Below are 27,263 nucleotides of genomic sequence, written 5' to 3'. Positions count from 1 at the left end.
TACCACGTCCGCCTTCAGTCCCCTAAGATGCGCGAACAGACGTGCCCTCTTGACCGGCCCATTTAACCCTCAAATATTCCAGGTGATCAGCCTAGTTGGGGGGCTCATTGCCCCCCACCTCTTTGCTGATCAGCCATCCCATTTTTTGGGCCCGCCTCCAGCCCATGCCCCGCGCCTCCACCGGCTTGCCCCCAGGCAGCCTCCTCCCCATACCTCCTCTCTGTCCCTTGTCCCAAGTCCCTCCCTCATCAGCAGTACATTTTCCACCCCTCCCCCCCCTCGTAACAACACTCTGTAACCCAACCCCTTTAATAAACCAAACATATGCACACCCCCCCACTGCGCTTCCGTGAGCTAGCCCGCCCAGCTAGCTTGGTGGCCCCCATCTCTGGCGCCGGATTGTCTCCCACATATTGTTCCTCCCCCGGCTCATACAAACATACTCCAACATCAAACAATCCCCACACAATTGCCTGACAGAAAAACACCGAAATCTAAACAAGCACATCTCCATCCCCCAACAATGCAAATGAAAACCTTAACTCACTCAGCTCTGCCACTGGTCCCAAATCAATACATGAGGCATTACAAACAACTTCCACAAAACGAAAAAAACTTTTTTTTTAAAGAACAGAGAAACAAAAAGGAAAAAAAACCATGAACTTTGCAGCAAAGTTCAAAAGTTCTCAGTCCACCACCAGTCCTTTCCTTTTCATGAAGTCCAGCGCGTCCTCAGGCGACTCAAAATAAATGTGCTGTTCCTCGTACGTGACCTAATCTGGTTGAAGCCTGCTCTTCTCCTGGCCACCTCCACACTCAGGTCTTGGTAGACCCGCAGGATACTATTGTCCCACTTACAGCTCCATGTCTGCTTGGCCCACTGCAGAATGTGCTCTTTATCCAAGTACCTGTGGAATCACACCACCATTGCCCTCGGGGGTTCTCCCGTTCGCGGCTTCCTCGCAGGTGCTCTGTGAGCCCTGAACACCTCCAAGGGTCTGGAGAATGCCCCATCCCCCAGCAGCTTCTCAAACATATCTGCGATGTATGCCCCAGCGTCACTCCTTCGGACCCTTCCGGGAGCCCAACAATTCTCAAGTTCTGCCGGCTGGACCTATTCTCTAGGTCCTCCACCTTCTCCAGGAGCTTCTTCTGCTGGTCTCTCAGCATCCCAGCCTCCAACTCCACCGCAGTTTGAAGCTCCTCCTGCTCAGCCAGCGCCTTCTCCACCTTCTGGATCGCCCGATCTTGGGCATCCAATCTAAGCTCCAGCCGCTCAATCAACTCTTTTATCGGGTCCAAGCAGTCCGGTTTCTGCTGAGCAAAGCCTTTCTGAATAACTCGCATCAGCTGCTCTGTTGACCGCTGGGTCGACAAACCAGAGGTCCGGTCCTCCGCCATGCTGTCTCCCGCTGCAGCTTCAGCCCAAGCCTTCTCTGTCTTTCTGTTTCTGCCTTTATGAGCACTTCGAGTCCATCTCTCCATGCACTGATGTACGAATTCAGTATATAATTGCCTCTGTCTTCAGTTTTACAGTTCAAGCCCAGAAAGGTCCAAAAGTCCAACCCGAGCGGGAGCCACCAAATGTGCGACTTACTCCTTCATAGCCGCCACTGGAAGTCGTCACCAAATAAGAGTTATGTATACAAATGCACATAGATTAATAAATAAAACAAGTTAAGGTGAATTTGTATTTCTAATTTCAGGGATTAAGTAGCCATTACAGAGACCTGGCTACAAACTTGCAAGATTGGGAGCAAAACCTTCCAGGCTGTCGGATGATTAGAAATGACAGTGAAATGTGGAATGGGGAAAGAATAGCAATATTGATAAAGGACAAAATTACAGCAAAGTGAAAAGAACAATGAACAAGAAAGGAATTCTGTAAGGGTGAACAAACAGTGAAGACAGTATGTGTAGCATGAAAGAAATAATGCAAGTAGCTGAAGTGTGGCATTGTGATTATGTAACAGTCCACATTCTGCATCATGACCACAGCAACATCAGTTTAAATTGAGTCACAGCGCAGCTTACTTTATATATCCATTTCTGGGGATAGGTTATCAAGAATATTCACTAGAACCCAGTAAATTCCACAGTTCTGCTTCCTTACACCCTGCTTCCTGTAAGGATTCCATTCCATTCTCCCAGTATGGCTATCTGTCTCCTTCACATTTAATGAAGCAACCTTCCACACCAGTGCTTCTGATATATCATCATTTTCCTCAACTGAAGACTCCCCCATTCCCCACCATGGTTGATAGGACCCTCAACCGTGTCCATTCCATTTTAAACACTTCTACTCTCACCGTTTCCCTGCCTCCGAGAACTTCAATGGTGTTCCCCTTGGCTTCACCTTCCAGTCCAAACCTCCATAATGAAAGGATCATCCTCTACATTTCTGCATCTCCACCACCAAATACATCTCCCACGTCACACCCCCGCCTTTCAGCTTTCCAAAGAGACAGTTTGCTCGGAGACAATCTGGTACAGTCCTCAGTCACCACAACACTCCCTCCCAGTTCCATGGCACCCCCCCACGCAAGAGCAGCATATGCAACATCTCGACCTTTACCTCCTCCCTTCTGACTGCATAAACCCCCAAACAGTCCTTCCTGATGGAACAGTAATTTATTCATGCTTCTTTTAATTTAGTATACTGTATTTGCTGCTCCTGGGAAGATCAAACCCAGACTGGATGATACTGCAAAAGACAATAAGGAAATGCCAAATTTAGTAAATTAATACTTTGGCCTCAATAGTGAAAGAGGTGTTAAAATCTAAGAATGGAGTATTCGTCCTCAACATGGGGCACTGGGTTTTGTGTGATATATGGATCGGGCTTCCACAGTCTAACTCAATGTCCTGTGGGACGGCATATCATTAGCAAAATGTAAGTGCACAAAATTGGAGGCATTGGTAATTGATTGGGAGATAAGGGACAGAAAAAATAATAAGAGAAATTTAATCTGGGGCGAGATTCTCCCTTACCCGGTGGGGCGGGGGTCCCGGCGGTATGGAGTGGCGTGAACCACTCCGGAGTCGGGCCGCCCCAAAGGTGCGGATTTCCCCGCACCTTTAGGACCAAGCCCTCACCTTCAGGGGCTAGGCCCGTGCCGGAGTGGTTGCCGTCCCGCCGGCTGGCGTGGAAGGCCTTTGGCGCCACGCCAACCGGGGCTGAAGGGACTCCGCCGGCCGGCGGAAGTCCGCGCATGCGCGGGAGCGTCAGCTGACGTCACCCCGCGCATGCGCAGGGGGAGTCACCTCCGTGTTGGCCATCACGGAGGCTATGGCCGACGCGGAGAGGAAAGAGTGCCCCCACGGCCCGCGGATAGGTGGGCCCCGATCGCGGGCCAGGCCAGCGTGGGGAAACCCCCCTGGACCAGATCGCCCCGCGCCCCCCCCAGGACCACGGAGCCCGCTGGCGCCACCTGGTCCCGCCGGTAAGGGAGGTGGTTTAATTCACGCCGGCAGGACCGGCATTACAGTAGCGGGAGTTCGGCCCATCGCGGGCCGGAGAATCGCCGGGGGTGGGGGTGGGACCGCTGATTGGCGCGATTCCCGTCCCCGCCGAATCGCCGATGCCAGAGAATTCAGCGGCTGGTGGGAGCGGGATTCACGCCCCCCCCCAAGCGATTCTCCGACCCCGGTGTTTCCCTGAGATCTGCATTGTGGCCTCAGCTTTTCACCACATACACCAATGACTTGGATGAAGAAGCCGTTATATATCCAATCTTCCAGATGGCACTAGGTTAGGGGGCATAGTAAATTGTAGGGATGGGAATAGGATGTTAGCAAGGATCATAGATGGCTTACGTGAATTTGTTTATTCTTTCATGTGTTGTGGGCATTGCTGGTTGGGCTAGTATTTATTGCCCATCCCTATGTGACCTTGAGGGAACATTTAAGAGTCAATCACATTGCTGTGGATCTGGAGTCACATGCAGGCCAAACCAGGTAACGGCGGCAGATTCAGAAGGGTTTTTATGACAATGGACAAAGATTTCATGGTCACCATTAGACATTTAATGCCCGATTTTTATTGAATTCAAATTTCACCATCTGCCGTGGTGGGATTCGAACCAGGGCCCCCAGACTTTGGAATACTAATCCAATGACAAACATAGAATTTACAGTGCTGAACGAGGTTAATCCGCCCATTGAGTCTGCACCGGCCCTTCAAAAGAGCACCCTACCCAAGCCCACACCTCCACCCTATCCCCGTAACCCAGCAACTCTTCACGGACAATAAAGGCAATTAGCATGGCCAATCCACCTAAACCGCACATCTTTGGACCTGGGAGGAAACCGGAGCACCCGGAGGAAACCCACGCAGACACGGGGAGAACGTGCAGACTCCGCACAGACAGTGACCCAAGCCGGGCATCGAATCTGGGACCCTGGAGCTGTGAGGCAACTGTGTTAACCACTGTGCTACCATGCTGCCCACGATACCACTACATCACTGCCATTGCCTGAGTGGACAAAACTGTGCCAGATGGAGTTCCAAAAAGACAAGTAAGATCAACCACTTTAGATCCAAGAAAGGCAAATTATAATATTTTCTTAATGGTGACAGATTAGGAACACTGATGAACAAAAGGATTTGGTTATCCAGGTACACTAATTACTAAAATCCAATGCATTTGGCACAAAATGTAATCAAAAGATGAATGGAATGTTGCCTCAATTGTAATGGGGATGAAATAGCAAGAGGAGGAGGTAATGCTTCAGTTGTGCAGAGCCTTGATCTGATCCTGTTTGGAATATTGCACTCAGTTTTGAGCACCACATTACAGGAAAAGCATATTTGGTTGATGGGGCAAAACTAGGTGATGACGGTGCAGTGGGCTAAGATTTAGTAGAATGATATTACGGGTGGAAAGGGATAAACTTGAGAGTAATTTGTGACATGACAATATATAGGGGGCGGGATTCTGCGAGCCTCCGCGCACAAAATGGCAATCGGCGCGGGGGTGGAGAATGGACGTTGCCGCCGAAAACCGGCGCGACACCGCTCCCGCGATTCTCAGGTCTCCGGACATTCGCCGCAAATCAGGCGCGCGGTCTACGTGGCGGGGGTAGGGGACCATTGACAGAGCCACCCCCCACTGTGATTCACCGAAGAAAACAGGCTGAGTTCCCAACGACGTGGTTCTAACCACGTTTTGCCTGTCGGGAACGGTCGTCAGCAGCTGCAGACTCAGTCCGCGGCCGCCCTGGTGGGGGGGCCTATATTTTCGGGGCCGCTCCGCGTTGTGAGTCCGCCATGTTGCACAGAGCAGCCGCCGAAGGCTACCACCATGCGCATGCGCAGACTCCCGACCGGAAGTGCAGGGCCCCAAAGCTGCGTGGAGTACTCCGGGGCCCTGCTAGCCCCCTTCAGGTAGGAGAATCACGCTTTTGATGCTGGAGTGGGGACATAGTCCCATTATTGGAGAATCACGCCTAGGATATACAGCACAGAAACAGGCAATTGGGCCCAACCAGTCCATGCCAGTGTTCACGCTCCAATTGAGTCTCCTCTCAACTTCTTTCAACAAAATCTACCAATGTAACCATCTATTCCCTTCTCCCTGAAAATGAATGTCTACTTTGCCCTAAATGCATCCATATTATCCGCTTCAACTATTCTTTTTGGTAGCGAGTTCCATATTCTTACCACACTTTGCACTTTGATTTCTTCATAATGACTATCTTATATTGATGGCATAATGTAACCTAGCCTGCTCTGGAAGAACAAATCACAACACTTTGGATTTTCCTCATCTTATGCCTGGGTCGCAGCATCTGTAAGGAGAGAAAAGAGCTAATGTGTTGAGTCCACATGACACTTTGAAGCGTTATCTGGACTTGAAATGTGAGCTCTTTTCTCTCCGTACAGATGCTGCCAGACCTAATGAGATTTTCCAGCATTTTCTCTTTTGGTTTCAGATTCCAGCATTCACAGTAATTTGCTTTTATTAAGGACCATGGTCTTTTTTTGTTCAGCAATTCCTATGTTCCTGTGTGATCAATGACCTGTTCATTTATTTTTCATGATTAATCAAGGGTATGCCTGGAAATTCACCCCCCCCCCCCCCCCTCCCCCCCCACCCCCCTCGCCATACTGCACAACTCTTTAACATTGTTTGTAGGCAGCCAGGGCCTTGGTCTAAGGTCCTATCCAAATATTTTCACCTCTAACGATCTTTTTTCAATTCTGTGCTGAGGTGGCAATCTAGATTATTACTCAGGGCCTGGAGTGGGCCTTGAAGTAGTCATTTTGTTTGATTCACAGATAAAATTGCTGCCAATTGAATCAAGCTGACATTTATAAATCTGAGATTCAGTTGTGTTTAGTTATGTTACAAAAAAAATTGAAGAGAGAAATCACTGCAAGGTTTCCTTCACTTAAAAGCAAACAATAATTTTAACATTTAAATCATTAAAGTTTATATCATGAAATAAAAAGTTACATATAAATAAATAATAAAAAAGTTAAAAATCATGACAAAAGTTGTGGATAGATTGTACAAGTTTTCTTCACTGTAAGTTAAACAGAAAGGAAAATTAAGCAGGGTATATAAACAGTAACCAATTTGCTTGTGCTGCGCAAACACAGAAGGTAAATTTCACCACTATTCATCTCTGGCAGGAAAAGCAAATATACCATCGTCATGTGAGAGGTGCTCCATGGATCCGCTTATACGAAGGTATGTAAGTCATTGAATACATTTTGCTTGCATGGGGCGTTGCTGCAATAATCGACTTTTGAATATTACTATTGCAAAATTTCAGAGGAACAAATTTGTTTCACAAATATATTGCAGGTAACATACAAACAAAAAGGAAATGCTAATTCTTGAACAGTATTTGGGCAGTGCAGAAAAGCTTATTGTAGATTTTTTTGGATTAGTACCAACTTCCTATATTTCCACGCCATAAGTTTGAAATGCAAATAATACAAATGGCACACATGGACTTGTCTTTCCACCTAGCTCCATGTTTACTTGTCAATTTTAGATCAACTATAAGTCTAATGTACTCACCAATCCCACTATGTAGTTTGCCAATATGTTCCAGATTCAACCCTTTGACCATAAATGGAAGTCCGTTCTTTGGATAATTTCCCATCGCAAAGCTGTATGCCTGTGGGATGAAAGGAAATTAAGATGTATAACTAACAAAGAGGTATGCATACAAAAGCAAAATATTGCCAACACTGGAAATCGGAAATAAAAATAGAAAATCCTGGAAAACAATTTGCAGGTTATGGTTCACCAATGGAGAGAGAAAGAGTTACTGCTTCAGGTTGATGGCAGGTCATCAGAACTGGTAGATTAACGGGACTAAATTGGGGAACTCTGAAAATGGGTGCAGGGATTGCAATGAACATTTGACATACTCGTTGCTTCCTCATGCTGCCTGTTAATTTGCATGATTGCTCTGTGTAGCCAATGCTAAACTTGCTGTTGAGTGGTTGCTTGTCTCAGCAAGAGGCCCCAAATTTGAGTGACGGTAACACTATTTAAAGCTAGCTTGCATGCTTAAAGCCAGCCGACACTTCCTGAAGGGAAAGTTAATTCTGGCTGGAGCAGGTATTGGAAATATTTGCGGATGGGGTGTCTGAGCAGGAAGGATATGAATGATGATGGAACAAAGGGACAAAGCGAAGGTTCTCTTGATAATGCATTCGGAGATGAAAATTTGGTGTGATCTAGCCACAAAGGAACAGGAGGCCCTGCAGAAAAATATTGGAAAGGCAGTGGAACCAGATAACAGTGGTGTTCAATGTCAGGGATCAAGCCCTGAGAACTTGGATGCAGTGCCACAAAATGTTCAATGATACCACATGATCAAGGTCATCGAATGCATCTTAAAATGCCCTGTCGCAGCAAGTGCATCACTGGCCTCGCACACTGCCCAATGCACCATACCCTCATCACTCACCTACCAACAATGTCTAATAATTATGTCTTGCTCTCATCCAAAACTCTATTGTCAGTACTTAACTTGTCCCAGGTCTTGTTCCATCAACCCTGTACTGCCGAGCTATACTGGTTCCTGGTCCGACAAAATGTCAATTAAAAAATTTTCATCCTTATTTTCAAACTCCATCATGGTTTTACCGCTCCCTATCTCTTCCAGGCCTATAAGCTTTCAAGATCTCCATGCTCTGCCAATTCTGGCCTTTTATACATGACACACGTCCCTTAAAATGATGGAATGCCACTATCCCTTAATGGTATTTCACAACAATGGAAAGGCAGAGTGGTTTTGGGAGATTTTGCAGAGAGTAGGAGAGAGATGGCTGAGACTTGCTAATAACGTTTAGGTTGAGTTAGGACACGGAGAAGGTTGTATACCACATTTGATGAGAGACTGCAGAATTCAATGGTACAGAGGAATCCGGGAGTCCTAGTACCTGAATCACAAAACGTTAATGTCTGGGTTCAACAAGTGATTAGGAAGGTAAATCGAGTATAAAAGTAGGTAAGAGTTCCTGGAGCTGTAAAAGGCCTCAGTTAAACCATCTGGAGTACTCTTGTTTTGGTCTCCTTATTTAAAGAGTACAACTCCATTAGAAGCTGTTCAGAAGGTTCACTCAACTGATTCCTGGGATGAAAAGGTCATTTTATGACAAACAGTTGAACAGGTTCACAGAATTTGGGCTCCTCAAGTCTGCACCAACACATGAAACACACCTGCCTACCTAATCCCATTTGCCAGCACTAGGCCCACAGCCCAGGTTGGGATTATAATCATTGGAGTTTAGACTGAGGGGTGATCTTATCGGGACATATAAGATCCTGAGAGGGCTTGACAGGGTGGATGCTAAGAGGATGTTTCCCTGTGGAGGAGTCTAGAACTAGGGGACACAGTTTAAAAATCAGTGGTCTCTCATTTAAGACAGAGATAAGGAGATTTTTTTTCCCCTCAGAAATCTATGAAATTCTCCTCCCCAGAACAGTGGAGTCTGGGTCATTAAACATATTCAAGGCTGAGCTAGACAGATGTTTGATTGACAAGGGACTTAAGGATTATGGGGGACAGAAAAGTGGAGTTAATGCCACAATCAGATCAGCCATGATCTTACTGAATCACGGAGCAGGCCTGATGGGTCAAATGGCCTACACTTCCTCCTACTTCTTATTATCTTGTGAAATAAGGACAGTGAAGCACTAATTATCTGTGTTGCTGTCAGCAGCATGAGAGCTGTTCGTCACATTTTACTGCAGTTTGTTGCATGGCCCCTACTGCAGTTAGATTTGAGTTAGTATACCATATTTTACTTTTTCATTCTCTTGAATCAAATGGTCCTTATGTTGATGCTAATCCCACCATTGTTTTCTACAAGGAATTTCAGGATACAGACCTTGTAATATATGCCCAGGTCACAATGGTGCATGACTTGTTGGGGAAATTTGAGGTGATGCTGTTCTTGTTTACATTATTGTTCTTATCATGTTGAGAGATTATAGTCAGAAAGCTACAGTGGAAGAAACCTTGGTGAGTTCTTTCAGTGCATCCTGAGGATTGTACATACCGCTGTACGTACATCCTCAGAAGGATTGTATATTGTGTCCAGTGACAGGAATTGTTCTTTCCTGAGATTCAAGTTTCTTTAGTTTTGTTATGGTTGCACCTAACAAGACTTAGGATGAGTATCATATTCATAACTTGGTCCTTGTAGTTGTTAGAGCAGTTTGGAAGAATCATAAAAGGAGCTCAAAATACCCAGCTATTGTTCCAGTAGCTTTGGTGTTGTCATGATTGTTGCAGTTCAGCTTCTGATAAATGGTGACTTTCAAGAGTTGATGGGAGCTGCCTCACGGCGCCGAGGTCCCAAGTTCAATCCCGGCTCTGGGTCACTGTCCGTGTGGAGTTTGCACATTCTCCCCGTGCTTGCATGGGTTTCACCCCCACGCCGGAAAGATGTGTAGTGTAGGTGGATTGGCCACTCTAAATTGTCCCTTAATTGGAAAAAATGTATTGGGTACTCTAAATTTATTTTTAAAAAACAAAAAAGAGTTGATGGGAGGAGGACTCCATGATGATGCTGCTTTTGGAAGATGGTTGAGTCATCAATTCTTTGAGCACAGACATGCATAGAATCTAGGTAGCACTTTATTTACATGAGAGCTGCAATGTTCTCTCTCATATTTTCAACCAACCAGACAGTTAATGTATGTATAATTGGTTACAAAACTCCACAGTTTGAGACCCTTTCAGTGAAAAAAATGGTGGAAGTTAATTGTTGAATGTGGAAGGAAGCTCAAATTCTCCAATGTAACCAATCACATTTTACACCACATCTGCATAAGCTGCAGCTGGCTTGTTTGTGCACAAATGGTGCAGTATATTTAATGTAATTAGCATCCAAATAAATTACAGTAATAATTATCCACCACACCCCCCCAGAAATATTTATTTAATTCTTCAGCGATTCCAATCAAACCATAGGCTTATCATCCTCCATTTTTTGTTCCAGGGCATCTCTACCCAAGTCACCTTCCTTCTCATGAGCAATTGTACAACTACTACTGGAAATGCTTATCTTTCATTTCAAAAATGGTCACATTATCCTGGACCTCAAATCCAACCTTATGATTGAGGGAAGTTCATTGATGAAACAGTTGAAAGTGATTACACGACTTCTAAGTGATGGCCGCGGTGATTATCAATGGCTTTTAAGATCAGAAATCATCTTCTGTTGTATCAACTATGATCCCGAGGAGGTCACCATTGATTTCAATTTTGCAGTTGATTCACTCTTAATAATGACCAATGGTAATTTTTTATTATTAAAATTATCTGATGTAGAGAAACACAGCAGGAAAGTTGTGCACAGCAAGGCCTGGAGTGGAGTTTGAAGGCATGGCCACCTAACTCGAGGGGCAAGAGAGCTATTACTGAGTCCAAACTGAAACCTAACATATAGAACATAACCTCATGACTATCTGTGCATCCCAAAGAAAGAAGCCACCAAATGACTCCATACGTACTGTGGAATATAAGGGACTGGTCTTATTATGTTCTGTAGCAGTCTTTTCATCAGAGGAAACATTGGACGCGATTTTTCCAAAAAGCGTGACAGCGAGCGGGAACTGCCACAAGCTTCCCGGCGCTCGCCCGGCGAGACCGTCATCGGAATACAACGTTAATAGGTCCACTAAAGGAGGCGCCACGGGCTTTATGCCGTAAATTAAGGTATGCCAGCCGATTCTCCAGGACTGTGCTAACAAGGTAGAGCAGCACTTAAATCCCACTCAGCTCGCAGCCATGGCGCTGAGATGACCTTTCCCACAATTGAGGGAGGCTCTTGGATGCCAGGAGAGATGCCCTGTTCCACTGAGGGTCCCGGAGGGTGAGCCACAGGGCAGCTGGTACCACCTAGGGTGAAGTACTAGTGGCTCTTTGCTCGGGAAGCGAGACCAGAGGGGCCGATACCCAATGCCATAAGAAGGTCAACGACCTACACAGGACCGCATGGGTGAGTTGCCACCGCCCAACCCCAAGAGCCTGCACCTGCCACCGCCCAGCACCATGCCGTGCCCTGACCCACTCATGCTGCCCCCTCCCCAAACCCTTCCCCGAAACATTTCCCCCTCCACCTTAACCCCCCCCTCTCCAACCACGCCCCCCCCTCAAACGAACCGAACAAACACACACCCTTCCTGAACCATGCGTGCTGCTAACAATGCCCTCTCTGTGCCTCTGCAGGAGAAGCTGTCCCACAATCGCTGGAGAGGGGCCAGACAGGCGGCGGGGTGCCGGACATTAGAATTCTCACCACCTTAAGAAAACGGGTCCTGGAGGTTACGGGGGTGGCCGAGGACAGAGGACACCAATGCGGAGGTTGGCGTATGCCGCAGAGGTGAGGATCCATCGGGCTCCACCCAGATGGACTGTCGCACGTGAGTTGTTATTGCCATTCTGAATGACCCATCCCTCCCACTGACCACATGTCCATTCTCCCGCAGGTCCTCCAGCCGACGGCGCTGGCCCTTCCAACGTTGTCTCTCACCTGCCCCCCAATGAGACCACCTCGGAGGAGAGCTCCGAGGATGCCACCATCAACGCATCACAGCTGTCATCCCCAGCCTCCACCACTGCAGAGACACGCAGCTCGGTGGGCAACCTTAATGGACAGGCTGCTGGGGCTCATTCTTGTGAGCACCACACAGTTGCTAATGCACTGTGGTCTACTGGATCCGAGGTCCCAACCGCGTCCCTGTCAGATGCTGAGTCTCTGGAACAGGTTTACCTGGAGTTGATGGAGACATTAGGACCTGCTCTCGTCTCATCCAGGGTCTGCATGCTCGCGGCCATGGAGCACAGGGAGTGAACCCCCTCCATCTGGGGCTGCGCCACATCACAATGTGACAGTGCCACCACCTTCTGGGTCTGTGCTACATCAGCCAGTGACTGCGTCATCTCCCTCTGGGACTGGGCCACTTCCCTCTGTGTCTGCGCGATGACAGCCAGCGTCTGGGCAATGCTGTCGCGCTCTCAACCATGCCCGCCGTGGCTGGGCCATGCTCAGGAGCGCCGCTGCAATGTCCAGGTGGCTCTGGCACATGGCTGCCAGTGAGAGGGCAACTCTGTTGGAATCCTCCGCTTGTGTCTACAGGTGTTGGATGCTCGTTGACAACATCCTATTTAGCACCTGGCTCTGTGACTGGATCTGCACGATCGATGGGACTGTGCATTCCAGAAGCCTGAAACCCTCCTGGAAGGCAGCTAGTCCCTGGGGTCGGCCCGCCCTCCGACTGTCCGCCCCTTCGGGAGTTCCTACCTCCACCTGAAATACCGGAGCATTTGTGTTGTGCGCACTAGATAATGTCCCAGTAGTCTCTTCACTAAAGTGCGGTCTCGGGTAACTGACTCCCCTCTCTGTTGGTATCCTCATCGCTGTTCTGGCTGTGGCTGGGGGCGGGGACACCAGAATGACTCGCCCTATCACCAGTAGGTCCTGCAACACACAAGACAGGACGCATGATTAGACCGCGGGCCAGGGGGGGATTGGGAATCTTTGTAGCGGGGAACAGGGGGTGATGTGTGTGTGGGATGGGGTTGAGTCTAGTGTGAGGGTTGTGTGGGGGTGAGGGTAGTGAAGGGTGAGAGTGGTGTTGGTTGGGGGAGGGGGTAGACACACGTCACAGGGAACCGCAACTCAGTGGGGTTTCACTTCTTCGCTCGAGGCCGATCTCCACCCCAACGACTGCCCTTTCCTCGGGCCCACCGACCACATCCAGGGCCCACTGCTCTGCCGTGGTTAGGGCCACATGGCAGTCCCCCTCCAGTCTTCTCCCACAACCGGCTGTTATGGGTGGCCTTTCCCTGATGGGGGGGGGTGGGAGGGGGGGGAGAATAGAAAATGCACAGCGTTGACAGTCCAACGACACATGCAGCCCAGGGGGTGGGCAGTTGGTGGAATCGGTGGCCAGGGCACTCGGCAATGGTGGCCAGTATGGGTGCCGGCATGTGGTGCAGGGTTACAGGTGTGTGGGATGGGGGTTGGTGTCAGAGGTACAGTGCTGCCTACTCACCCTGGCTGCCCTGAGGAGTTGTGCAGTTTTCTACGGCACTGGTGGCCAGTTAGGGTGGTGTTGCTCATGGCACTTACTGCCTGTGCCACTTGCGTCCAGGCACGGCGAACAGCAGCGGCTGGCAGCCTCCTTCCCAGAGACAGAGTGGCCCGCCTCTCCTCCACGGTGTCCAGGAGGGTCTCAGGCTCTGTCTCCATGAGTTTCGGGCTCGCTCTCCTTTCTGCCATCTTGTTGGCTGGGATGGTGTGTGTGGCGAGTGAAGTTTGTATATGTGGCTGCAGCTTGTCAGCCTCCTGGGTGTCACTTGCGAATCCAGCGAAATTGAAATTGTTTCTCATTGGAATCGATTGTGTTCCACGTAGCGCTGATGCTAGCCCCTCAACAGTTGCTGTATCGGTCCAGATAGGGCACCAGTTTTGCTTTCGTGGAATTCGATGAATCCTGCCCCGGCATCAACACATAGTCTCAAGTACGGAGAAATCCGTCGCATGAGATTTGGATCCTTTAGGTTGTATCAGGGTACGAGGCATGGGTGTCCGATGTCTCCCTTGTTGTTTGCATTGGCAATTGAGCCATTGGCCATTGAGTGGAGTGGGATCGCTGGAACATAGGGTGTGGTTATATGCTGATGATTTGCTGCTGAATGTTAGGGACCCGGGGCCATCTCTAGGGAATAGTATCAGTATTTTGCAGAGCTTTGGTGCCTTCTTCAGTTACAATTTCAATACAGGGAAGAATTAATATTTTGTGGTCAGTGCATCAGGGCTGCGAGCCGGATTGGGGGGGCGGGGGGGGGCTTGCCATTTCAGTGGCGGAGACTAGTTTTCGATACCAAGGAGTCTAGATGTCAGGAGACCGGGAGTGGCTTCGGAGGTTGAATTATACAAGCCTGGTGGGTTTAAGGCGGGTTTGCAGAAGTGGGATAATCTCCCGTTATCATTGGAAGGCCGGGTTCAATCGGATAAGATGAATATCTTACCGAGATTTCTATTTTTATTTCAGTGTCTCCCGGTATTCCTGCCCAAGTTGTTCTTCCAAAAGGTGGAGCTGATTAATTCTGGTTTTATTTGGGCAGGGAAGGCCCCGAGGATTCGGAGAGGGTGCTTCAGAGGGAGAGAAAAGAAGGGGCTTAGCATTGCCAAAACTGCTGTATTATTATTGGGTGGCCAACATGGAGAAGATGTTGGGGTGGTGCGGGGACCTGGGGGCTCTCTGGGTCCAGATGGAGTCAAGGCCATGTAGGGGGACAAGTTAGGAGGCACTCCCGTTGGCGCCGGCAAAGTACTCAACAAACCCAGTGATCGAGATAGAATTTACAATGCAGTAGGAGGCCATTCAGCCCATCGATTACACCGGCCCCTGAAAGAGCACCCTACCTAAGCTCACACCTCCACCCTATCCCCGTAACCCAGCAAACCCACCTAATGTTTGGACACTGTGGGGCAATTTAGCGCGACCAATCCACCTAATTCGCACATCTTTGGACTGTGGGAGGAAAACGGAGCACCCAGAGGAAACCCATGCAGACATGGGGAGAACGTGCAGACTCCGCACAGACAATGACCCAAGCTGGAAATCGAGCCTGGGTCCCTGGTGCTGCAAAGCAACAATGCTAACCACTGTGCTACCATGCTGCCCAGTGATGGTGACCATGCTACAAATATGGAGGCAAACCAACCAGCATCAAGGCTGGCTCCCATTTGTGCTAACCACCTGTTTGAGCCAGCAAGGTTAGATACACATTTTGTGCATGGAGGGTGGCACGGCTGGAGAGATTGGGGGATTTATTTTTGGAGGGGCGATTTGCCAGCCTGGAGGAGCCGAAGGGGAAATTTGGGCTGTTGGGCTCTCACATATCTCCAGGTGCAGAGCTTTATTCAGAGATTTTTTCCTTCTTCTCTCCTGTTCAAGGTCGGAGGAGGGCAGTACGTCCAGCATGTATGCGTGGATTGCAGGGGAAGAGTTGAGTTCGGTGGAAGGGGTGAAAACGAAATGGGTGGAGGAGTTGGGGCCAATAGGAAGGTGGTGTGGAGTGAGGCACTGCAGAGGGTGAACACTACGTCGTCGCGTGCGAGATAGCTCCGTTTCGAACGTACCTCACTAAGGCGAGAATGAGTCATTCTTTTGAAGGGGTAGAGGATTGGTGCGGGTACTGATCGAGGCAGCCTGCACAATGCACACATATGTTTAGGTCCTGTTTTAAGCTGGTGGGTTTCTGAAGGTGCTTTTTTGACACCATGTCAGCGATCCTAAATATTGAGTTGGTGCCTTGCCCCCTGGTGGCTATCTTTGAGGTTTCGGATGTGTCAGAGCTTTCAACGGGTGCAGGGGCAGATGTCCTGGACCTTCACCTTGTTGGTGGTGTGGAGGGGTATCCTGCTGGGTACACCTCAGTGCCAAGTGCCTCGGCGTGGCTAGGGGATTTAGTGGGGTAGTTGCACCTCTAAGGTCAAATACATCGTGAGACGGTCGATTGAAGGGTTCTACCGGAGATGGCGGTCGTTTATATTGGAGAGAATTGGTCGCTGTTAGCTGTTGCAGAGGGGGGGGGGGCGGGGGGGTCTTTTCTTTTTTTGTTATTTTGGAAGGTTGTGTGGGTGGATTTGTACGGGGTTGGTGTTTGTTTGCATGATTTGTTATTTTGTATAAAATATTTAAAAAAACATTTTCCAAAGACGTGCAGGTTAGGTGGATTGGCCATGCTAACTTGCCCTTAGTATCCAAAGGGATTGGGTGGGGTTGCTGGTTTATAGGTATGGGGCGGAGTTATGGGCTTAAGTGAGGTGCTCTTTCCAAGGGCCGGCGCAGGCTCGATGGGCCAAATGGCCTCCTTTGCACTGTAAATTCCGTAAATTTGTAAATTTCCCCCAAAAAATGGGAGTTAAAGAGATAGGAACGATCTCCATCCATATTCAAGTACAGGGAGTGAGTCAGTGTGGTTCTCTAGAAAACAACGGTATGGCCTTGAGGTTTTAGAAATCATTAAGAAATATCTGGTAGTATTCTCCGCTTCCTTCAGGTACAACACCCTAAGAGAGCACTGGTGACAATGGACGAACCCCCTAAAGCCCCAACTCACCTACAAGAGGGTCCTCAGGCTCTCCCGTAACCCCCTGCACCCCAGGCCCAATCTGCAGTATCGGATAAATGCCAGCTTGGCACCTTGGCAGTGCCAGCCTAGCAGCACCCATGCCAGCTGGCAATGCCACATGGGCACCTTGGCAGTGCCAGCCTAGCAGCACCCATGCCAGCTGGCAATGCCACATGCGTAACTCGGCAGTGCCAGGCTGGCACCGAGACAGCTCTCCCAGGGTGTCCAGGTGGCACCAGCAATGCCAGGGTGGCACCCTGCCCAGAGGACAAGCATCTGTGGGCCTCCGAGAGATATCCCCACAAGTTCTATCAGGTCCCCGTTTGTGGAGACGAGCATTGAACGGCATTCGCCCGGGATCTCCAAGACGAGAGGGTTAGATCCCAGCACCTTGAGTAGGTCGTGGGAGTGCATATTAAAGTGAGACTAGCTATCTCACTCTAATATGCAGATTTGCCAAAAAATGATTCACCCACAATGGGTGGGATTCACATCACGACATCTTGTGAGATTGCGTTAGCTCTCACGAGACATGGCGAGGCGGTTAGATCCCGGTATAGGGGTCTCCCGTCATGACCACCAGAGTGACCACCAGAAAGGGCAGGCAGTCAGTGCAGGAATCCCCTGTGGTTGTCCCCCTCTCGAACAGATATACCCCTTTGGATACTGTCGGGTGGGATAGCCTATCAGGGGAAAATAGCAGCAGCCAGAGCAGTGGCACCACGGCTGGCTCTGATGTTCAGAAGGGAGGGTCAAAGCGCAGAAGAGTAATAGTAATAGGGGACTCTATAGTCAGGGGCACAGATAGGCGCTTCTGTGGACGTGAAAGAGACTCCAGGATGGTATGTTGCCTCCCTGGTGCCAGGGTCCAGGATGTCTCCGAACGGGTAGAGGGCATCCTGAAGGGGGAGGGCAAACAGGCAGAGGTCGTTGTACATATTGGTACTAACGACATAGGCAGGAAGGGGCATGAGGTCCTGCAGCAGGAGTTCAGGGAGCTAGGCAGAAAGTTAAAAGACAGGACCTCGAGGGTTGTAATCTCGGGATTACTCCCTGTGCCACGTGCCAGTGAGGCTAGAAATAGGAAGATAGAGCAGCTAAACACGTGGCTAAACAGCTGGTGTAGGAGGGTGGGTTTCCATTATCTGGACCACTGGGAGCTCTTCCGGGGCAGGTGTGACCTGTATAAGAAGGACGGGTTGCATCTAAACCGGAGAGGCATAAATATCCTGGCCGCGAGGTTTGCTAGCGTCACACGGGAGGGTTTAAACTAGTATGGCAGGGGGGTGGGCACGGGAGCAATAGGTCAGAAGGTGAGAGCATTGAGGGAGAACTAGGGAATAGGGACAGTGTGGCTCTGAGGCAGAGCAGACAGGGAGAAGTTGCTGAACACAGCGGGTCTGGTGGCCTGAAGTGCATATGTTTTAATGCAAGGAGCATTACGGGTAAGGCAGATGAACTTAGAGCTTGGATTAGTACTTGGAACTATGATGTTGTTGCCATTACAGAGACCTGGTTGAGGGAAGGGCACGATTGGCAGCTAAACGTTCCAGGATTTAGATGTTTCAGGCGGGATAGAGGGGGATGTAAAAGGGGAGGTGGAGTTGCGCTACTTGTTCGGGAGAATATCACAGCTGTACTGCGAGAGGACACCTCAGAGGGCAGTGAGGCTATATGGGTAGAGATCAGGAATAAGAAGGGTGCAGTCACAATGTTGTGGGTATACTACAGGCCTCCCAACAGCCAGCGGGAGATAGAGGAGCAGATAGGTAGACAGATTTTGGAAAAGAGTAAAAACAACAGGGTTGTGGTGATGGGAGACTTCAACTTCCCCAATATTGACTGGGACTCACTTAGTGCCAGGGGCTTAGACGGGGCGGAGTTTGTAAGGAGCATCCAGGAGGGCTTCTTAAAACAATATGTAGACAGTCCAACTAGGGAAGGGGCGGTACTGGACCTGGTATTGGGGAATGAGCCCGGCCAGGTGGTAGATGTTTCAGTAGGGGAGCATTTCGGTAACAGTGACCACAATTCAGTAAGTTTTAAAGTGCTGGTGGACAAGGATAAGAGTGGTCCTAGGATGAATGTGCTAAATTGGGGAAAGGCTAATTATAACAATATTAGGCGGGAACTGAAGAACATAGATTGGGGGCGGATGTTTGTGGGCAAATCAACATCTGACATGTGGGAGGCTTTCAAGTGGCAGTTGAAAGGAATACAGGACCGGCATGTTCCTGTGAGGAAGAAAGATAAATACGGCAATTTTTGGGAACCTTGGATGACGAGTGATATTGTAGGCCTCGTCAAAAAGAAAAAGGAGGCATTTGTCAGGGCTAAAAGGCTGGGAACAGACGAAGCCTGCGTGGAATATAAGGAAAGTAGGAAGGAACTTAAGCAAGGAGTCAGGAGGGCTAGAAGGGGTCACGAAAAGTCATTGGCAAATGGGGTTAAGGAAAATCCCAAGGCTTTTTACACGTACATAAAAAGCAAGAGGGTAGCCAGGGAAAGGGTTGGCCCACTGAAGGATAGGCAAGGGAATCTATGTGTGGAGCCAGAGGAAATGGGCGAGGTACTAAATGAATACTTTGCATCAGTATTCACCAAAGAGAAGGAATTGGTAGATGTTGAGTCTGGAGAAGGGGGTGTAGATAGCCTGGGTCACATTGTGATCCAAAAAGACGAGGTGTTGGGTGTCTTAAAAAATATTAAGGTAGATAAGTCCCCAGGGCCTGATGGGATCTACCCCAGAATACTGAAGGAGGCTGGAGAGGAAATTGCTGAGGCCTTGACAGAAATCTTTGGATCCTCGCTGTCTTCAGGGGATGTCCCGGAGGACTGGAGAATAGCCAATGTTGTTCCTCTGTTTAAGAAGGGTAACAAGGATAATCCCGGGAACTACAGGCCGGTGAGCCTTACTTCAGTGGTAGGGAAATTACTGGAGAGAATTCTTCGAGACAGGATCTACTCCCATTTGGAAGCAAATGGACATATTAGTGAGAGGCAGCACGGTTTTGTGAAGGGGAGGTCGTGTCTCACTAACTTGATAGAGTTTTTTGAGGAGGTCACTAAGATGATTGATGCAGGTAGGGCAGTAGATGTTGTCTATATGGACTTCAGTAAGGCCTTTGACAAGGTCACTCATGGTAGACTAGTACAAAAGGTGAAGTCACACGGGATCAGGGGTGAGCTGGCAAGGTGGATACAGAACTGGCTAGGCCATAGAAGGCAGAGAGTAGCAATGGAGGGATGCTTTTCTAATTGGAGGGCTGTGACCAGTGGTGTTCCACAGGGATCAGTGCTGGGACCTTTGCTCTTTGTAGTATATATAAATGATTTGGAGGAAAATGTAACTGGTCTGATTAGTAAGTTTGCAGACGACACAAAGGTTGGTGGAATTGCGGATAGCGATGAGGACTGTCGGAGGATACAGCAGGATTTAGATTGTCTGGAGACTTGGGCGGAGAGATGGCAGGTGGAGTTTAATCCGGACAAATGTGAGGTAATGCATTTTGGAAGGTCTAATGCAGGTAGGGAATATACAGTGAATGGTAGAACCCTCAAGAGTATTGAAAGTCAAAGAGATCTAGGAGTACAGGTCCACAGGTCATTGAAAGGGGCAACACAGGTGGAGAAGGTAGTCAAGAAGGCATACGGCATGCTTGCCTTCATTGGCCGGGGCATTGAGTATAAGAATTGGCAAGTCATGTTGCAGCTGTATAGAACCTTAGTTAGGCCACACTTGGAGTATAGTGTTCAATTCTGGTCGCCACACGACCAGAAGGATGTGGAGGCTCTAGAGAGGGTGCAGAAGAGATTTACCAGAATGTTGCCTGGTATGGAGGGCATTAGCTATGAGGAGCGGTTGAATAAACTCGGTTTGTTCTCACTGGAACGAAGGAGGTTGAGGGGGGACCTGATAGAGGTATACAAAATTATGAGGGGCATAGACAGAGTGGATAGTCAGAGGCTTTTCCCCAGGGTAGAGGGGTCAATTACTAAGGGGCATAGGTTTAAGGTGAGAGGGGCAAGGTTTAGAGTAGATGTACGAGGCAAGTTTTTTACGCAGAGGGTAGTGGGTGCCTGGAACTTGCTACCGGAGGAGGTAGTGGAAGCAGGGACAATAGGGACATTTAAGGGGCATTTTGACAAATATATGAATAGGATGGGAATAGAAGGATAAGGACCCAGGAAGTGTAGAAGATTGTAGTTTAGTCGGGCAGCATGGTCGGCACGGGCTTGGAGGGCCGAAGGGCCTGTTCCTGTGCTGTACATTTCTTTGTTTGTCATCTACCTATCGCGTTGCTCCGCACTGCCTTTCAGGTGTAACACGGCCGGTAGATGGTGCTCTCTCTTTCTCTCCCCACAGATGCAGCCAGACCTCTGAATTTTCCCAGCACGTTTTGTTTTTATTTCCGATCTCCAGTGTCCGTAGTATTATATTTTTATTAACTAGGAAACTCCCCCACTCTTACAGTCTACCATTGGGCATATTGGAAGGATTTACAGGTTAATAATCAACCTTTTTGGCCATATTGTGAATGCATCTTCTGTGGCCATCAAGTCCCTGAGTTTGACTGGGACCCGAAGCTTTCAGCCCAAAGGCAGGGATGCTTTCCCTATGCCACAAGGCCTCCCAGTAGGGTACTCTACTTACACTTTTCTTCCCCTTTAAGCAGGAAATACTCAACAAATTATTGTCATGATATGCAAACATGCAGATAATGATATCCAGACAGGCAGCTAATGAACACAGAGAACAGGACATGACCAATGAGCAGGCAGGACACTCAGGGATGGTGTCTCACTATAAAAGGCACGAGGCACTCACACTCCGTCTCTTTCCATTGATGAACATCTACAGAGTGAGTCAGGGTGTATGTACAGTATCACACTTCCAGCACGTGGCTAAGAGCTTGTCTGGTCCAGTTAGACAGAATAACCACACTTAGGTTAGCAGAGAGTCGAACTCACAGAGAACTGTGCTACTGGTTCAATAAATCACATTGAACTAACTTAAAGGTCTGGAGTATCCTTTGGTCAAAGCTGCATCCAGTTGCAGCCTTTGTTATCCCAGAGTACATAACACATCATGATATCAGGAGACTGCTTAATCTAGGTGGTTTACCTCAGTCCGTTCCGTGACGACCAGCGAATGTATCCCGGCACCATGCAGACGATTCAGGCTCCTCACCAGCTCAGGACCTCCAGCAATCTCAGTGCCAACTGGCGGACATTCAAGCAAAAGCTTCTGCTGTACATCGAGGCTTCAGACCTCGTGGGTGCATCTGATGCAAGGAAGATCGAGCTTCTCCTCTCAACAGTGGGTGATCAAGCCATCAAACTGTTCAACTCTTTTCATTTCACCGAAGGCCAGGACAAGACAAAGTTTCAGACTATCCTGGCCAAGTTTGACAGTCACTGTGAAGTGGACACCAATGAAATCTTCGAGCGCTACATATTTAAAGAGCATCTACAAGGTAAAGATGAATCTTTCAACTCCTTCTTAACTAACCTCCGCCTGCTAGCGCTGTCCTGCAACTTTGGTGATATTGCTGACTCCATGATCAGAGACCAAATCGTTTTTGGAGTTCACTCTGATCCTCTGAGAGAACAGCTACTAAAAATCGAGCATATGGCCCTGCCAGTCTCGATTGAAACATGCACAGTGCATGAGCACGCCAGAAATCGCTATGCCCAGTACAAATCGGCTGAAAATGAGAAACTTGCCTCCCACGAGGCAGAGAGTGTGCAGACCATCTCCCGGATGCAGCACCTCAGCATTGATGAAAGCGGCCATTTTGCGCGCTTTTCCCAGGGCCCCACGCATGCGCGATGCGAATGGGACAACAAAGCGGCCGACACCCGCACTGCGCATGTGTAACGACGCGCGGAGTGTCAGGACGCTGACGTCATGACGCGCTCGAACTGCGGCAACGCCCACTTAAAGAAACACTGCCCTGCAAGAGGTAGGCGATGTTTAAACTGCGGGAAGCCTGGACACTATACAGCCTTGTGCAGGTCTGCACCACCAGTCAGGGGCCAGCGCTCCCAAATCCGATGACGGTGCGTTCAGAGTGTGCAACAACGATTACAGGATTCTGATCCAGGCAGCACAACGGATCCAGAGAAAGAATGCCTGGACTCTGCCTACTGTGTGGGCATCATTACCAAATGTGAATATGCAACATCCAACTCATCACAACTTCAATCCATCCTCGCTGTGGATTCTGCGGACGAATGGCATGCGGTGATGCAGGTCAACCACTGCTCCATCCAGTTTAAGCTGGACACCGGAGCTTCTGCCAACCTCCTCTCACAGGCAGATTTCAAACGCATCAAGAAGCCCCATAAGATCCTTCCAGCAGCCTGCAGGCTCCTGGACTCCAACGGAAATGCCATCACGGCACTGGGATCCTGCCATCTACTCGTCTCCAACCGGAGCACCCATGCTCGGTTACGTTTTGAAATCGTCAAGCCAGACAAGGCATCCCTACTTGGCGCGCATGTCTGCAAGCAGCTAAACCTTGTGCAGCGGGTTTACACAACGACATCCTCCAATGTGGATCTTCAGGCTGGCTTTGACGACATCCTCTCTCAGTATCCGGATGTGTTCGACGGGATGGTCACGCTGCCATATCGATACAAGATTCTGCTACGACCTGATGCCAAGCCAGTGGTCGACCCACCACGCCGGGTCCCAGCTCCGCTGAGGGAGAGCCTGAAGGCACAGCTCAAGGATCTTCAGCAACAGGGCATAATTTCCAAGGTAACTGAACCGACTGACTGGGTCAGCTCGATGGTATGTGTCAGAAAGCCCTCGGGAGACCTGCGCATCTGCATTGATCCCAAGGATCTCAATAAGAACATAATGCATGAACATTACCCCATCCCGAAGCGGGAGGAACTCACCAGCGAGATGGCACACGCACGTTTTTTCACCAAGTTAGATACGTCACATGGATTTTGGCAAATCCAGCTGGATGAGTCCAGCAGAAGGCTCTGCACCTTCAACACACTGTTTGGCAGATACTGCTATAATCGCATGCCGTTTGGCATTGTGTCGGCAGCAGCGATCTTTCATCGCATCATGGAGCAGATGATGGAGGGCATTGAAGGGGTTCGTGTGTACGTGGACGACATCATCATATGGTCCACGACCCCTGAAGAGCATGTTTCCCGTCTCCAGTAGGTATTCCGCCGCGTCCATGCCAATGGCCTGAAGCTGAACAGGTCCAAATGTTGCTTTGGCATGTCGACACTCAAGTTCCTAGGTGACCAGATCTCTCAGCAGGGCGTGCGCCCGGACACAGACAAGGTCAAGGCAATCGAAGCCATGAAGGTCCCTGAAGACAAGGCGGTGTTGCGCTTCCTGGGCATGGTCAATTTTCTGGGCAAGTTCATCCCAAACCTGGCCTCACACACCACGGCCCTACGTCACATGGTGAAAATGTCCATTGCCTTTGAGTGGCAAGCAGCACATCAGGCAGAGCTGAAAGTCAAGCTCACCACGGCACCCATCTTGGCACTTTTCGACCCCGACAGGGAGACAAAAATCTCAACAGATGCGAGCCAGGATGGCATCGGTGTGGTGCTGCTCCAACGCGATGATATTTTATCCTGGGCACCAGTAGCCTACGCATCAAGGGCCATGACGCCCACTGAAACACGATATGCGCAAATAGAGAAGGAATGCCTGGGTCTTCTCACTGGAATTCTCAAGTTTCACGACTATGTCTACGGCCTGCCAACATTCACTGTAGAGACAGATCATAGGCCTCTGATCCACATTATCCACAAGGACCTGAACGACATGACGCCTCAGTTGCAGCGCATCCTCCTCAAATTCAGAAGATATGATTTTGACTTAGTGTACACGCCTGGCAAGGAGCTCATCATCGCTGATGCATTGTCCCGCTCCATCACATTGCCCAGTGAATCACTGGAAATCATCCAGCAGATTGAATCACAGGTGCAGCTGTGTGCTAGCACCCTCCCGGCATCTGATGAGAAGGTGGTTCGTATCCACGAGGGGACAGCCAAAGATCCCCTCTTGCAGCGTGTCATGCACCACCTCGCCAATGGCTGGCAGAAAGGGCTGTGCCCTCAATTTTATAATGAAATGGACGACCTGACGGTGATTGATTGTATCCTCCTCAAGCTGGACCGGATTGTCATTCCACTCAGTCTCCAGAGCTTGGTGCTCAGCCAAATCCATGAGGGACACCTGGGTGTCGGGAAGTGCAGACGCAGAGCCAGGCAGGCGGTCTACTGGCCCGGTATTCGCCAGAACATCTCGAACATGGTCCTCAACTGTGCGACCTGTCAACGCTTCCAGACAGCGCAGAGCAAGGAGACGCTCCAGCAGCATGAAATCAAGACCTCCCCGTGGTCCAAGGTTGGCATCGACCTCTTTCGTGCGAATGGTCATGACTACGTGTGGATTATTGACTATTTCTCAAATTACCCTGAAGTCGTGAAGCTCTCAGACCTCACATCTCGGACCATCATCAAGGCCTGTAAGGCGACGTTCTCCAGGCATGGTATCCCACTCACTGTCATGAGTGACAAAGGCCCGTGCCTCAGCAGCCATGAGTGGTCTATGTTTGCCAAGTCATACCATTTCAAACATGTCACTTCCAGCCCACACTATCCGCAGTCCAATGGGAAGGTTGAAAAAGAGGTGCACATTGAGGCCGCGGATTCTGCTTCTGACATCTACCTCGCGCTGCTTGCCTACAGGGCGACCCCACTGTCCACTGGCATGTCGCCGGCTCAGCTCCTGATGAATAGGGACCTGCGGACGACACTTCCAGCCATATACTTGTCCAACCTGGATCACCTCTCGGTGCTGCAGAAGGTGCAGCAGCTCCGAAATCAGCAAAAGCAGGGCTATGATGCTCATGTCATCGATTTGCCAGTGTTATCCCCGGAAGACACTGTCAGGATCAAGATACCGGATGGTGGCTGGTCTGCTCCAGCTGTCGTTATTCGTCAGGCTGCGCCCGCTCATATGTTGTACATATGGCTGATGGTTCTGTTGTGCAACAAAACAGACGGGCACTGCACAAGGTTGCCTGCCCGCAACCGCTTTCTTCCCCGTTTCCGTCCATTGGTTTGACACCTCCTGATACCTCGAACTACGAGGCCACCAGTCAGACTTACATCCCACCTGTCAAGGCGCCGTCATCCCCACCAACACCTCTCCGGCGGTCAACAAGGATCAGACGCAAGCCCCAGAGACTGGACTTATGAACATTTGTTTTGTCTGCTAAGTTCTGTTTTCTCGCATTAGACAGCTGTCTTCACATGTAAATACGTTCACATATGCCACCGCTTGTACATATGTTAGTATATGCTACCACATGTAAATACATTCCCACTTGCCAACAGAACATACAAAAAAAAAGGGGAGATGTCATGATATGCAAGCATGCAGATAATGATATACAGCCAGGCAGCTAATGAACACAGAGAACAGGACATGACCAATGAGCAGGCAGGACATTCAGGGGTGGTATCTCGTTATAAAAGGCATGAGGCACTCACACTCCGTCTCTTTCCACTGATGAACATCTACAGAGTGAGTCAGGGTGTATGTACAGTATCACACCTCCAGCACGTGGCTAAGAGCTAGTCTGGTCCAGTTAGACAGAGTAACCATACTTAGGTTAGCAGAGAGTCAAGCTCATGGAGAACTGTGCTAACTGTGTTACTGGTTCAATAAATCAGATTGAACTAACTTCAAAGTCTGGAGCATCTTTTGGTCAAAGCTGCATCCAGTTGCAGCCTGTGTTATCCCAGAGTACATAAACATCAATTATAATCCACAACCAATCATCAGGAAATATTGGTCAGAACATTAATAAAGCATCACAAAAAAGATTAATAGTTTACAAGTAATATGGCAATGGGTTCGGATAATGTCATAAATTGTAGTTTTTATTAATATCTTCTGAACCTGAAATGTGTCATATCTTTATAACACACTCCAACCTTTATTCCGTTTTCAGCGAGAGTTTATTTGCCACTTGCAGGCAGCATGAACTGAAGTGCTGTTCCAGCACATGATATGAATTTCAGTGACATCAAGTTTTATTTCACTGCTTGTTACTAGGGAATCGAATACCTTGTGACTATTACAAACCTTCCCCCCCCCCCCCCCACCCCACCCCAATCCCCGTCAAACATAATACACAGTATAAATTTAAGAGCATTCTTCAAATTGATAAAAGGTTTAATGCTGACAGCAGCTTCACAGGCATAGCAAGGGTTTATTTTTTTATGTTTTTGACCGTGTTGTGTGCCAATTCTTTTTCAGAAAAAGCTGTTAGCAGTCATCTGATAACTCCAGGGCTGAAGTTCTGGCAAACAATCATGGTCATAAGCAGTCAGATGTGCATCTTGTCATTTTGCTCAATGGTCAGGGAACATGCTAGCTCCAGGCAACTCCATGAATAAGACTACTTGTATCCAGTATAAATGTCAGCAACATGTCCTACTGCATTTTGAGCAGCGGGTAGCCACAGGGGATCTAGAATGCAACACAAGACACAGGAAGTGCAGTAGCAGTTGTCTGTGTGCTGTGTCGTTATAATGTACTAGGTTTCAAAGGTAAATGATGCTTTTTTAAACAAACC

The 27,263-nt window shown here is 49.0% G+C and overlaps 1 protein-coding gene across 3 annotated transcripts in view; it reads right to left on the bottom strand.

Moving 5' to 3' along the window:
• LOC140426248 (ERI1 exoribonuclease 3-like) overlaps nt 1–27,263 on the bottom strand; it is a 632,563-nt gene that overhangs the window by 356,955 nt on the left and 248,345 nt on the right. For all 3 annotated transcript variants that reach the window (XM_072510772.1, XM_072510770.1, XM_072510771.1), the window contains exon 7: nt 7,032–7,131. In XM_072510772.1, the coding sequence (XP_072366873.1) occupies nt 7,032–7,131 (100 nt within the window). The remainder of the gene's footprint in view (nt 1–7,031; nt 7,132–27,263) is intronic.

This window comes from Scyliorhinus torazame, chromosome 7, assembly GCF_047496885.1.
Source record: "Scyliorhinus torazame isolate Kashiwa2021f chromosome 7, sScyTor2.1, whole genome shotgun sequence".
Classification (NCBI taxonomy): Eukaryota; Metazoa; Chordata; class Chondrichthyes; order Carcharhiniformes; family Scyliorhinidae; genus Scyliorhinus; species Scyliorhinus torazame.
This window is presented reverse-complemented; position numbering and strand designations above follow the sequence as displayed.